At 27.3% G+C, this 13,937-nt stretch overlaps 1 protein-coding gene across 1 annotated transcript in view; it reads right to left on the reverse strand.

Annotated features, from left to right (window-relative positions):
* Window positions 1-9,223, reverse strand: part of LOC123293087 (ATP-binding cassette sub-family G member 1-like) — a 92,194-nt gene extending 82,971 nt beyond the window's left edge. The window contains exon 1 of the mRNA XM_044873837.1: window positions 9,043-9,223. Coding sequence (XP_044729772.1) covers window positions 9,043-9,205 — 163 coding nt within the window. The 5' untranslated portion in view covers window positions 9,206-9,223. The remainder of the gene's footprint in view (window positions 1-9,042) is intronic.
* Window positions 9,224-13,937: the final 4,714 nt, after the last annotated feature.

A 13,937-nucleotide genomic window follows, 5' to 3' on the forward strand; every position in this document is an offset into this window, starting at 1 on the left:
TCAGATTTTCATTTTATTTTTAAAGAAGTACATGCATGTAAAAGAAACTTGTAGCCAGAGAGTGAAAGTCCCGGATTCAAGCTGTGTCGAAATCTCCAAATACCGGCCTAAGAACTTGATTTTCAAGTGTTATGAAAACTTTATAAGGTCAAGCCTTTGTGATAGATTTACTCATTAAGTAAATCATCTAAAATTTTAGACCAATTTTTCCACTTCTTCCAGTTCCTGTTAACGACATTCCGATAATAGCATACATATTTGTTAAATTTTTTGTCATATAGTTAGGTTATGTTAGGTTAGGTTATATTGGCTGTCCACGAAGGGCACACTTAGGCTATAGAGCCCATTGTCATATAGTTGTTTTCGATTAAAAAGTTGCTCTACTTTCGATAATTCCTTTTCTAATACTATACCGAATTTTTTGATGTTTTTCTAATTAAAGTAGTTACTTTTGGGAATCTTTTTTCTTCAAATTGTTTTTTCTCCACTACATTATTTAACCTTTTTCCTAGACCATTTACTTACCTATAACGCTAAACATAATTTCGAAAAACAATAATTTAATATAATATTTTTGACATAAGTCCAATTTTCCCATGAAGTAATAATTACTAATAAGTAATAAAATTTATTTTAAGATGGAAAAAAACTCGTAAGGAATATTTTAAATATTACATCTTACCTATTGTAGTAATTTACCATCAATATCTAGGAAACTAAAATCCAAGAATTCAATTTTTTTTAAACTGGTTTTTATTTGTGAATATAAACAATAGCCAAATTGTTGTAAATTTTAAAGTTTAGTACTTACATTGATCCAAAAATAAGTATGAGTACTTCAATAATCAATTTTTATAAAAAATATTATTTAAAATAAACCAGTTTCAAAATAATACTTCAGAAATAAATAACTTTTAAAAATTCTTTTTAATAAATATAAGTGTCCAATATAGCGCCACAGAAATAAAATTTTTTAATTTTATTACTCAGAAGAAACAAGCTTCTTTTATAGGTACAAAGAAAGTATGTAATATATTATTTCTTTCCTCATGCTGGATAAGTACTTTATTTCCACTGTTTTTTATGCGAAAAGAAGCTTAACACCGGTAAGTACGCAAAATTAACTTTTCGCACCCGGTTGCACACGTTGTGAGTATTTGTCAAAGAAAAATATTTTGAACAAGCGGTCATTGTCAATTATCCACGAGAGCGCATATTCGCAGTCGCTTCATTCATGTGCGAGTGCATCCGCACTAGTTTTGCAATATGCACATTTTTATCAATAATAAAGGACGTGTTTAATCCATGTATAAAAATGACAATAACTGATACTCACTGAAAGTCATTTGTTTTTAGAAATAAGATTATTAATATTATTGATAATTAAAGTTTTATTGACCAATAATTGATAATTGAAAGAATTATCCACTACAAAATATGACCAAAATAATAAAAAAATAAATAAACGTTTGGAGAAACCTTTAGGAACAAATAGGAGGAAGAATATAATAAAAAATAAAAAATTGAACTTGAAAATTATTTTAAATAAGAGCTTTTATAATTTAACACAATTGAAAGTTTTAACAAATTAGGTAGAAAATAAATTAATCCCATTATTTAAAGAATTTAAAAAAAATACATGTTTTCCTACAATCCCCGTTAAACAATGAAATGGGAAAATTTCAAAAAAGGGTTTTTCCTTAATCAAGAGTCAGTAATTTCGAAGAAAAAAACAAAAATCTTGAAAACAAAAGCATTTTCTATTCTAACATCAAGTAAATTTCTCCTCTCTCCATAATATTTTTGAAATGAAACATTCCTGCGATGGGCAATTTGGGATGGTAAAAACTACTGAGCTCGTGTGACGGTAAAAAAAACGCCAAAAGTTCAATCTAAAGTCAACCTGCCTTGGATCACTAGTATCGATGCTTCACTGGAAACTCAATCCAGTCAAAATATTTTTGAATTATTTATAATCGATTTTTACACCCATGTTAATAATTTCAATTTACAAATTATGAAATTTTAATTATTCGTACTGGTAATTAATTTAAGTGTCGACAAACTATCATTATTTTTGCATTCTATAAAATTGCAAAAATTTCTTGTGCAAAAAAATCCGTTTTTACGATGTAGCTCCAAACATACAATGGTTCTATCGAAAAATCACACTAAAATTATGATTGTAATACAAATATGTATAATCTTTATCAATATTATAATATATTAATTATCATTCCAATTATACCAAAAGTGCAAAATTTATTTTTGGGTCTTGCTCTCAAAATATCTAGTTTCTATGAAGAAATTATTGATTACAATTTTTTTTATTATACAATCATTTTTTAGTTTATATGATTTTAGAGTCAGGGGTTATATTTTGTAATTTTCATTAAATAATGTAATAATTTAAAATCTATCATAAATTATATTCTTTTCAATATCTTGATACAGCAACAAGAAAAAAATACGAATATAATTTTCCTCATTATTATTGGTTCAATAAATTAATTATCATTAATTAAATAATTTTATTAGCATTATGTAATTAATGATCATATCAATATAATACAGGTATAAATAAAGTTCACTGCACACTATACAATTAAATAGATAAAGGTCAAGTGTTGTACCGTGGTGATAATGTAGTTTGAATCATCCTATACTTTCTTGAAATAAATTTACCAGAACACAAATAAGTAAAAGAAAGGTTTTCCATGTAATTTTTTTTAAGTAAAATATTATAAAAAAATTTAGTACCAAAAGTAAAAAATTTGTCTATGTAAAAGTTGGACAAAGTCAAACCAGGGAGAGTGAGACCTGGATAAGCGGAAAAACTTAAGTGAAAATGGCCTCTATAAGAGAAAGTCGTTTTTCTCTTTTTACCTTCTATCAGTGACTACATGCCTTTACTTCTCGACAATAGAATGTATTTAACATTTGCCATGTATGACCCACTCTTCAATTTGGTGGAACTTTGTTTTTGATTTTGTGTTCTTCATTCAAACCTCTATAAGTGAGAAGAACCACTACTCCTGTACCTGTATAAGCAAGAAACTTAGTTTAGTGGAACCCTTCTATAAGCGAACAAAGGATTGCGGTCCCTTGAGCTTTCGCTTATCCAGGTTTGACCGTATTTTCTTCAGTGTGTGTGTGTAACAATCATATTCCGCTTAAATTAATGCTTATTGGTTATTTTATTATGCCAAATTTCAGTTTTAAACATATCATAAACTTTTTGAAAAGACACATCATCATATACCTTGGATCAAAACAACGTACTGTACCATTCAAAAATGACTACACGTGGGTACTTAATGTTAGTTAATAATAACTATAATTATACAAGCCTGTAGAGGTTTACATAATACCAATTTTGGAAAAAGGAAATTCGATGTAGTTCTTAACACTCAGCGAACCAGATGCCTACAAAAGAAACTTCAAAGCAGTAACTGAACGTTCAGAAGTTGCCTACAAGAGAAACTTCTAGGGTTTTTTTCAATCTTTCAATTACATAACTTCTATGATATTGTGTTCTAGAGTTTACGGTAAATGGTTAAAAATTGAAGGAAGAACCTTCATGTCCCTATTAATCAATTAGAAGACTCAAATTACATTAGGCTGTGATCCGTGGCAAACTATGGTCTTGTATCACAGTTCACATTTTAATAAAATATAAATATAGATTTATATGTACCTTTTTTCAAGGTACAACATTCTCCCATACATAATAAATATATTTATATAAAAAATTTGCAAATATCCCTTGACTTTGAAACATAATTATGATCACAATTACATATTCTGTTATAAATAAACCACAAAATTGTAATTATTATTTTTTGACTTTCCTTACCATATTTCATTCAAAAAAAAATACAAGGTAACATCGAAATTACACGCCTTTATTAAAATTTATGTAAATAGTATTATAACTATTATTTTGTTTTATGAAAAAAAGAGTTGAATTTACCGACTCATCAAACATTTTCTGCTTATTAATAATATGTATAATTCTCGTAGTATGTGATACAATCGCTGTTTATGTCATGTTATAGTCCTAAGAAGTTTCTTTATAATTAATAAATATTTATTACCCTCATGTTATTGTTTTAAAATTTTTAATCAAAATTAGAAAAATACTCAGGGTTAATTTATTTTTAATCATGATCCAATAACTATAACCTAAAGTGTTATCTTGAAAGAAAACCGATTTCAAAAGAAAAACTTTTCCAAAACAAATTAATATGCACTAAAAAGTAAAAAAGTAACGATAATATAATGTAGTTAAAATTATTGATATTTTGGGAGTCGGTGTCAGCCAAGGAAACAGCTCTGATAGAACAGTTTGCTACATTAGCTTAACAATAATTTTAAATACAATTTATATTAGCGTTTTTTTTTTACTTTTCAGTGCATATTAATTTGTTTTAGAAAAGTTTTTCTTTTGAAGTTGGTTTTCTTTTTTTTAAAACTTTACCTGGTGACTTCAGCTGGATACTACGAATTCTTGATAATTGAATCATTAGTTTAATTATAATGCTGTCCGATTGTATTTTATAATAATAATAAAATGTTTATTTTTTCAAATTTTGAAATAGAAATAATTACAATTTGCTTATCGTTCCTGACTCTATTGACTCTAAAAAAAATGTTAATAATTTCTCGAGTTATGTATTTTATTTAATATATAACAAGATGGTACTTCACTTCCGCCGGGTGCTTACGACACATAATGTATTAGTTTTCTGTGTTTTTATACCATGTACATGAAATTTATCAAGGTATATTAAGTTTAGTATCAAGTATGTAACGCTTGTAAATATTGATGCTATGACCAAAATTTTGGTATAGGAGTTCATAAAACCACCTAATTAGTCTTATTTTGGTTATCTGCCCGTCTGTCTGTCTGTCAAAACGATAAGTCAAAAACGAAAAGAGATATCAAGTTGAAACTTTTAAAACGTGCGTAGGACGTAAAAATCAGGTTGAGTTCGTAAATGAGCAACACAGGTCAATTGAGTCTTGGATCCGTAAGACACAGCTTGTAAATCGTAAGAGATAGAACAAAAGTTTAAATGTAAAAAATGTTCCTTTTATAAAAATAAACAACTTTTGTGAGAATCATGTTTTCGTAAACATCGCTGTTTACCCGTGAGAATTTATGTGCAAATTGTATAGTATATATTATATGAGAATATCAGTTATATATGTGTTACATGTATGTATGTGTAATGTGACAGAGTAATCAACACATGTCTATACATGGTATTTCAACAATTAACTAAGAAAATTGTTTGTTTTCACTTGTTTGCTTTCCTTTTTAAAGTACGGTTATGGCCGTCTTTAATTTGTAATTTTTATGCCTGTCTATCTATCTTGGTATTCACCCAAGCATCTACGGGAAACCATAAAAAAACACAGATAAGTAAAGATACTAATAGATAAAAATTCTATAAATTTCGAACACAAATAGTTTTCCGCAGGAAATTTTTTAGTTTAAAAAAGTGTACATTTTACCGATATGAAACTTTTTTTTTAATTTACTTGGTGATTTCAGCTGGATACTACGAGTTCTTGTTAATTGAATCATTAATTTAATTATAATGCTGTCAGTTTGTATTTTATAATAATAATAAATTGTTTTTTTTTTTGCAACTTTTGAAATAGAAATAATTAATTACAATTTTGCTATCATTCCTGACTCTATTGACTCTAAAAATATGTTATTTAATATAGAACAAGATAGTACTTCATTCCCGCCGGGTGCTTACGATACATCATATCTGTTTTCTGCGTTTTTATTTTTTTTAAGTTGGTACACAAAAACATTTAAAATTCACATTATTTTTACAAATCTTATGAAACAATAGAATACCTAGTGGAACAAACTCATACGTTTCGAGGAGAATCAAGTGTTGGATGGAAAGTGTGTTGGTAGGAGTAGCCATCGCAACATAGCATTTTGAACATTTAAATCTATTTTTAGAAAAAATATCAAATCAATATGTGCAACAAATATTTTGACATGACAATGTCATCCATACAATAACATGTTATTGTTAGTATTTACATAAAAAATTCAATACAATGTTACAATGACATTGCTATAATTGTATAAGAAAAAAAGCAATGTTTTGTGGGCCCATTTCTTGAATTTTTTTAACTTAGTTATTAATTACATTCCATTCATAAATTCCATTAATTTAGATTTTGTGTTCTTTTGCCGATAGTGTCAATAACAACATTTTTAAATAAGCATACATTACATACAAAAGTAATTAATTCTTGTATTGTGTAAGCAAATTTCGCCTAGAGTTAAATATCAGTAAAATATAGGCTATTCGAATTAATTATTCGGATTAAAGGAGTTAAATAATCATTGTAATAAAATTCCACATAATAAGTAATTTTTTTAATAAATAAAAATTAAGCTTTATCATTTAATAATAAAGAAAATCCTAAAATCTTGATGTGGCAAAGCGTTTATTTTGACGCTCCTTGTACCTTTAAGACTGAATGAAGCAAACATATGGCGAAATAATTAATTCGCTTTTACTTCTCTTCTCATACTTGGATTTATGCCATTATAATTGTTTTTACAATCATCATGCGTTAAAATTAATAAAGAACAAATGAAAACAAACAATTGACTGAGTTAATTGTGAAAACACCATGTACAGAAAGTATTGAATGTCAGTGCTTGCATTATTTTTTTATAAATTAGATGAGTTTAAAAAATCTATACAATTATCGTGGTCAATTAATTTGGTTTTTGAAATTTTTTTTCGTTTTTCTCGAAAAACAAAGTTTTGTTTTTCGTTTCACAAGACCACTAGTTGGAGCAAAATGGACACCAAAGTTTTGTCCTAATTTGCGCCCTCTCGGTTCAACAGAGATGTTTACGAAAAAATGTATCAAACAAAAGTTGTTTATTTTATTATAAGGAATATTTTTTATATTTAAACTTTAAGGTGAATTTATGAACACCAAAATTTTGTTCGTAGCATCAATGTTTTCAAGCGTTACGAACTTTTGGGACTAAACTTAGTATACCTTGATATATATTTTAGATATCCAGCGTATACAAATATTACGGCATTTTTACTTTTTATAATTAATTAGATAAGAAAATTAATGTCTAAATTGCTCTTATTTTTGGCTTTCGTTAATTTTGATTTTTTTTAGTCAATAAAAAATATTTTACTAAAAATCGTGTTGTTCCAAGGTACAATCGAAGAAATCAGATTTATTCACTCAAAGTAAAAGTACTAGTTTGGTAATTTCTAAACTGAAAAAAACAAATTATAGTAAAAAAAACAACTAAGATAACACGCTTTTAATCAAATATTAATTTCACTAAAATAAACAGTAAAAAAACAAATTTTTAAATGTAATTTAAAATTTAATGTAAAAACACCGAGTTATTATTATGATAATATAACTAGATAATCCCATGCTTTTGACATTGAATTTGGCGTTATTTTTTAAAATTGTTTTTTGTTTTAATTGTAAACTCTACTGTTTTCTTATTCTTATATTGTAACCTTTAATTTTGACACTTGAGAAGAAAAAATTTCATTTTACCTTTTTTTTTTAACTGTTTAAATAACTACTTAATTTATAATTAATTTCTTCAATAATGAAAAAAGCTAACCATAAAATTTCACAATTAAGCTTAAACGAAATACTTTAACGAATTTTAAGTTTAAAAAGTGACAAAAAGAAAGGTTTAACTATGTTTGAAACTATTACGAGTTAGTAATTATTTAAACTTTTAACAAAATTTCATACAAATCAATTTTCTATGAATTTTAAATTTATATACGGTTTTCCTATGAGCGCATTTATCATATCATAACACGTTGGTGAATAAACGTCCTTAAGACTAAACAATTCATATGGTTAGCTAATACCTGCTTCCATTTTAAAATATTTTTTCTATTGCTTCCGCCAAATTTTAGAGATTCCTATTGTGTGTTTTACGTTAAGATAATTTGGAGTAGATGATTACTATCTAAGTTATTCGAACTTTTCTCAGATTTTCTGAGAATTGATGAATGAATGAACGCAATCAGAGAGTTAATAAAAAAAAAAAACGGAGACCTGTGCTAGCTCGACCCCATAAGAGGCACGGCCAACCCGTAGATCAGTACCTAAATGAACGCTAACACAGGGAAAAACTATTAATTTTTACCAGCTCCGATAACGAATTCGTAATCAACGTAAAAGTGCTTTAATTTAGTATTTTACCGTCTTTCACGATAGTGTCCGAGTGGTCTTGTCGTTTAAATTAAAATACAAAAACTGAAGAAATTTAACCATGCGTTTAAAAAATAAAAGAATGAACTATCAAATTTAATGAGATTATAATTTCAATTTTTATTCATTTACTTTATACAATCCCGTTGTTTTTTTTAGAAACTTTATCATCACTTATTATATGTTTGAATTGAAGTTATAAAAGAAAAAATAATAATTTGTCAGTTCACATACGAACAAACATATATGATTAAATGAAAGACTTTCTCCAATGTTATTTACCATAATTAAATTACGTAAAAAAAAAGTTAAGTTATTATACATAATTTTAAATTAATGAAAAAATAATATTTTGTTTCCTGTGTGTTTAATCATGGTACATATTTATTTAGTTAACGATTTTCAAATATTGAGGTTATGTTTTGTTTTATGACATTTATAACATGTTTATACAATACGTCACAGGTATTTCTATCTACTTAAAATATAAAATTTAATTTATGTACCTATCTAGTTCTTTAAGCCACTATAAAATAAGTCAAGGTGATATTAAATAATTTCGTTGATAACACAATATTGTTACAATAACATTGAAATTGTTAAAAAAAATTTAATTGATAAGAAACAAACAATTTTTGCGATTAAATATAACTATTTATCAATTTGTTTTGGTTTTTGTATATTCAACAACAAAAATGAAATGCTCTAATTTAAAAAATACAAAAATAAATTTTCTAATCATTCCCTAATAACAAAAATAAATAATATAAGGTGACTTACTGGTTTTTCCACTCGTTACACGTACAGTATACGTTAAATCTTCAAAGTCTATATTAATCATTGGTGTTTTCGATAATCGTGAATCATATTCTGGTAAAATTTTCCCACTATTTTCACTGCTAATAAGCGCCGGATAATTTGAAATTGATTCAATTTTCTCCATTTTTAATAACAAAATGTTTTTAACAAATTTAACAAAAATACAAAACAATTCACAATATATTTTTATTCCATTTCAGTTTACGGAAAAAATAAACAAATATTTTATTGTTGACAAATCAGATTGTTATTATTATTGATCAGTTAGTTAGTTGTCTATTATTAAAGAAACACACAACGTGTTACAATGACGATCACGAAGTAAGTTCGTTATACCGCGTATTATTATTTAGAGAAATTTAATAATGTAACACACTTCGTACTGTATACGCTTGCGTTGTGTACACTAGTGAGTTTTATATTATAAAAACGGTTTTTATTATTTTATTTTGAATTTAATAAAAAAAATTAATAATTAATAAATAGTTTATGTTCAGCCGTGAATTTGTATTATAATGTCATACAGTGTGTCAGATATTGAATGAAATAATATTTAAATTGATAGTAAAGTTAGTTACTAATATATATTAATATATTTATTATCCCCACCAAGTGTTTTTGTGATTGAAGAACAACTTTTTCTTTAAATTTATTATTTTTATTGTAAAAATGTTGTTTATTTATGTTTTATTGAATTAATTTGTAATGTAAACAATTCGATTTAATTATTGTTAATCATTTTTGTTTTATGATATTGTTGATTAGTGATGATTGACTTTTGCTTTTAAATGATTAAATTACTTTATTTTAATTTTGTGCAAATCAATCAAATCATTTAAATTATTGTTATTCAATTTTGTTTTATTTATTTTGCAGTATTACCGTGTGTATCAGTTTTTATACACTTTATAATGAGTGTATCCTAGATGCATTCTAAATCCTAATCATATCAGAAAGTTCAAGCCTCAACGACTCTCAATGATGAATTTACAATAAAGCTTTGACTAGGCCCTAATCTCTGAGCGACTCTCAATGACCGAGAAAAGATAGTACTAGACTTTTTAGGAAATTGCCCTTTTACATCAAAAAATGTACAGTAAGTGCGTTTAGGAAGTAAACTGCGTGCGTTTGTAAAATTGATTATCACTTGGGAAGAAAAATTTAATGGTTGGAATACCATGTATAGACAGTGTTGACTACGCAATAGTTGTTTTTTACGTCGTGTAAGTAAAGAAAGATAACCACTCTTACCTGCAAAGTAATAAGAGGATCTTTCTTCTCACTTCCTCAGTGGATATAGTATACTCTATGCTATAAACAGACAAACACATACATAATATATGTAACGTATAAATTTAAAATATATACAATACCTAAGAAACTAAATTAAACTGTGCTGTGAAATTAAAGTGTTTTTTTTTTTTATTTGTTCCCAGGCTTGGGTAACGCCCGTATACCTGACATCCAAACTTAAAACAATATTATCATTTAATGTCATGGATGCATATATTTATAGTAAAACAGATTTCCCTGAATCCACAATTTAATTTGAGTCTAACCAGAGACTGAAATTGATTATCGATATAGATGTTCCTATTATATTTGCCAAAAAATTTATATTAACAATAATAGTCTAGTCACGAGAAAAATCATGTCACCCGAGTTATGGAGTGTTTTCGCCTGAGACCTTCGAATTATGAAAAAAAGTATAAAAGTTTCTATTGCTAAACCTTTTCTTTCATTCAGTGATTATTGTTTTATCTTATCATGATTTACATATCTGTTCAAATGAATAAATGTCATACATTTCAATATTATACCTACTTAATTTAAAGATCAAATCTTTTATTGCAATTTTTTAATGTCATTTGTATGTACTTGCGTGTTTCGCTAAGTAGATACTTAACTGAAGGATAAGTGTATTATTTATCCTTGTTTGCCTGTAGTAAACTTATCCTTGGTTATTTTCCTGGCTGTTTGTGATATGCATAGAATTCATTGTTATTATATCCATCTCAGTAATTATTTAAAAATAACTAAAGAGTATAAGATAGAGGAAAAGGCTCTCATTACTGGCAATGTTAAAAAAAAAGTATACGAGTTTTAACTCCTCTGGTGATTGGATCCAACCATAAGGACACTTGGGCTATGATCTCAGCACGCTCCCAATGCCCCACTGTGACTGAACTGATTCTGCGCATGTTGTAAATCCAGTAATATTTACAGGACAAAAATTACCAGATTTCATTCGAGCCTGTATACGCGACCTTTATTGTATTTTCTTTTGTAATAACAGAATAGACAATCAGCGATTTTCTCATCGAAACAGAGAATGCTTTAATAGTATTTAGCATTCGTAAAAAAACTATAAGCAAGCTGTAATTTATCATCTATATTATTTCAATTAGAGTTTATTTAATAATTTATGACGGTGGGATTCTACTTCTTTTTATATTAATTGTCACATTTCTATGTTCAGTCCTTTGTTTTTTACCTAGACAGACATTTTTATGGGAAATGTCAAGCTTAACTGTGAAATCGAGGTTGAGCTAGTATTCAGCAATCCTATTTGGTTGTTTCTCAGATCTCACACAAGCCTTAGCCTAGATTAATGGAACAAGTTTGCCATAAGTCATAAGTCATATTTTTGTATTTTGTTGTTACGATAGCAGACAGAATGGTCGTAACAGGCATCCAATTGCAGCAAGAGCATAATACTTTCTGTATAAAACCTTGGTTGTGACAAACTCCTTTGTTAAATATACTAATGAATATGTCTAAACGCTGATTCGTACAATTATAGAACATTATTATCAGATTATCAAAGGCATCGAACCAGGTAAAAGGCTCCGCTCCAGAGTGAAATTAAACTTTACTCCTACCTAGGCTGACCAAAAACTATGTACCCACGCTGTAACCAATATCTAACACTCAAATATGAAACTATGTTATCAATCTTGGCCTAATTCTCATCATACTGCTCACAGGTTTGAATCAATATTGGCCCGGTTCTAATATCTTCTACGGTATTGGACAAATATAACAGTAAATTGTCAATTTCACACAACAGAGGAATAACAATATTTGTCGCTCGGATCGTATAGGACTCGGGTAGGACGGGTGTGCGTGGGGGAGAGGGTTATTGTCAAATAGGTGGATATGTCAAAACAAGTACAAGGTACGAATTCGGAAAGAATACTCTTCAGAACTATACATGCATAGGTGTCAACATTTCGTTCACTGTTTTGAACTGAAATGAAAAAAATCTGTTTCGAGCAAAAGTTGTAATAATTTGTAATAATTTAAATAATTTCAATAATTTTCGCTCGAAACATGTTTTCAAAAACTCATCGAGTTTGGTACAAACTCGAAATGGCGTTCAAAGTTTCTGAAAGTTATTGAGTTTGTTAAAAATAAATTTATTAAAAAAAGAAGCAGATACTAAAAACTGACCCAATTAAAATTATTTACGATGCAAGTGGGTTAAGAGGATATTATTAACGCCCCTAAAATGTGAAAATAAACGGTGATTATAATGTCAAATTTGCCATGAATTATTGAGAAAACTAGGATATTGAAAAAGTTACTAAAGTCACTAGTAATTAGTTTAAATTTTGACAGTAATTTGGTTAATTTGATTGGTTATAATTCATGTCGCAACGAAAGTACGTACGCTAATAAACTATTACTACCACGCAAAATGAGTGAAATAAGTAGTTCTTATCTCTCGGACATAGATAATAATTATAAACATGATCTCAAAAGCAATTAATAAAAGTATAAGTTTTTCTTTTGTTAAATAATTTATCATCCTTATTATGGCAATAAAATAATTTTATCTAGTATGACTGTGTAACATATAATAATTAAGATAAGATCAATTAAATAAGAAAAAATTTATAGATAATAATTATTACGAAAACACTTTTGAACTCTAGTTTTTGTTTTGAAAGTTTATACGACCTTTATGTGCAAAAATCATATTAGGGAAGATTTTTTAGATACTGAACCAATTGAGCAAGGTTCCGTTGCAAAATAACTACTTTTTTTCAAAGTAATTTATTAAATAATTAATTTAAACTTATATTTATAGATTTAAAATTTGTTTAGGATCATATAGTTGGTCTTCAGATGTTCCACTTAACCGTTAAAAACAATTTTGCAACTAAAACAAATGGAAATATCTAAGTCAACTTTTTGGGAAATTGATCGCAATACACAGCATCGTAGTCCCCATAAAATATCATAGATTAAAAAAAAATTCTATTAGGAGCAGAGATACGAAGAGTTCACGATTTTACCAATTACAGGGAAATTTGCGTTAATAGTTTTTATACTATTAATAGTTTCTTTATCCGCCAAATGTGTTTTCTCCCTTATTACTCTCTTTTTAAAGCACAAATACAGAGAAGGCTGTTCTTAAGCCATTTCGTATTTGTGAAAACGTGGTGCAGTCGCATATTATAACAGTTAACATACTATAAAGCTTTATCGTTTTAGTGTATTTTTCAACAATCTACCTACATTTCACGGGATGGACTGGTAAGTGTTTTATTTTAATTGTGATTATTTGTACCTATTAATCACCCCTAGTACAAATTTTGGTGGTGTTTGTTTTTTTCATTACCAGGGAGTAACAAAGACATGTGTATTATTTAAATGCCTTTGGTTACATTACAACTGCTGAAAAATATCTAATGTAAAAGTGTGTGTCATAAAGTGTGAAGGAAATATATTCAAATATATTTTGTTTATTAATTATAAATATAATTTTATCATATAAATTTGTTTCAGCGATTAAAATTTATCTTTATTAATGAATCCAACTAATAAGTGCATTATAAGCAACGAAAGCA

The sequence above is a fragment of the Chrysoperla carnea genome, chromosome 1 (assembly GCF_905475395.1).
Source record: "Chrysoperla carnea chromosome 1, inChrCarn1.1, whole genome shotgun sequence".
Lineage (NCBI taxonomy): Eukaryota > Metazoa > Arthropoda > Insecta > Neuroptera > Chrysopidae > Chrysoperla > Chrysoperla carnea.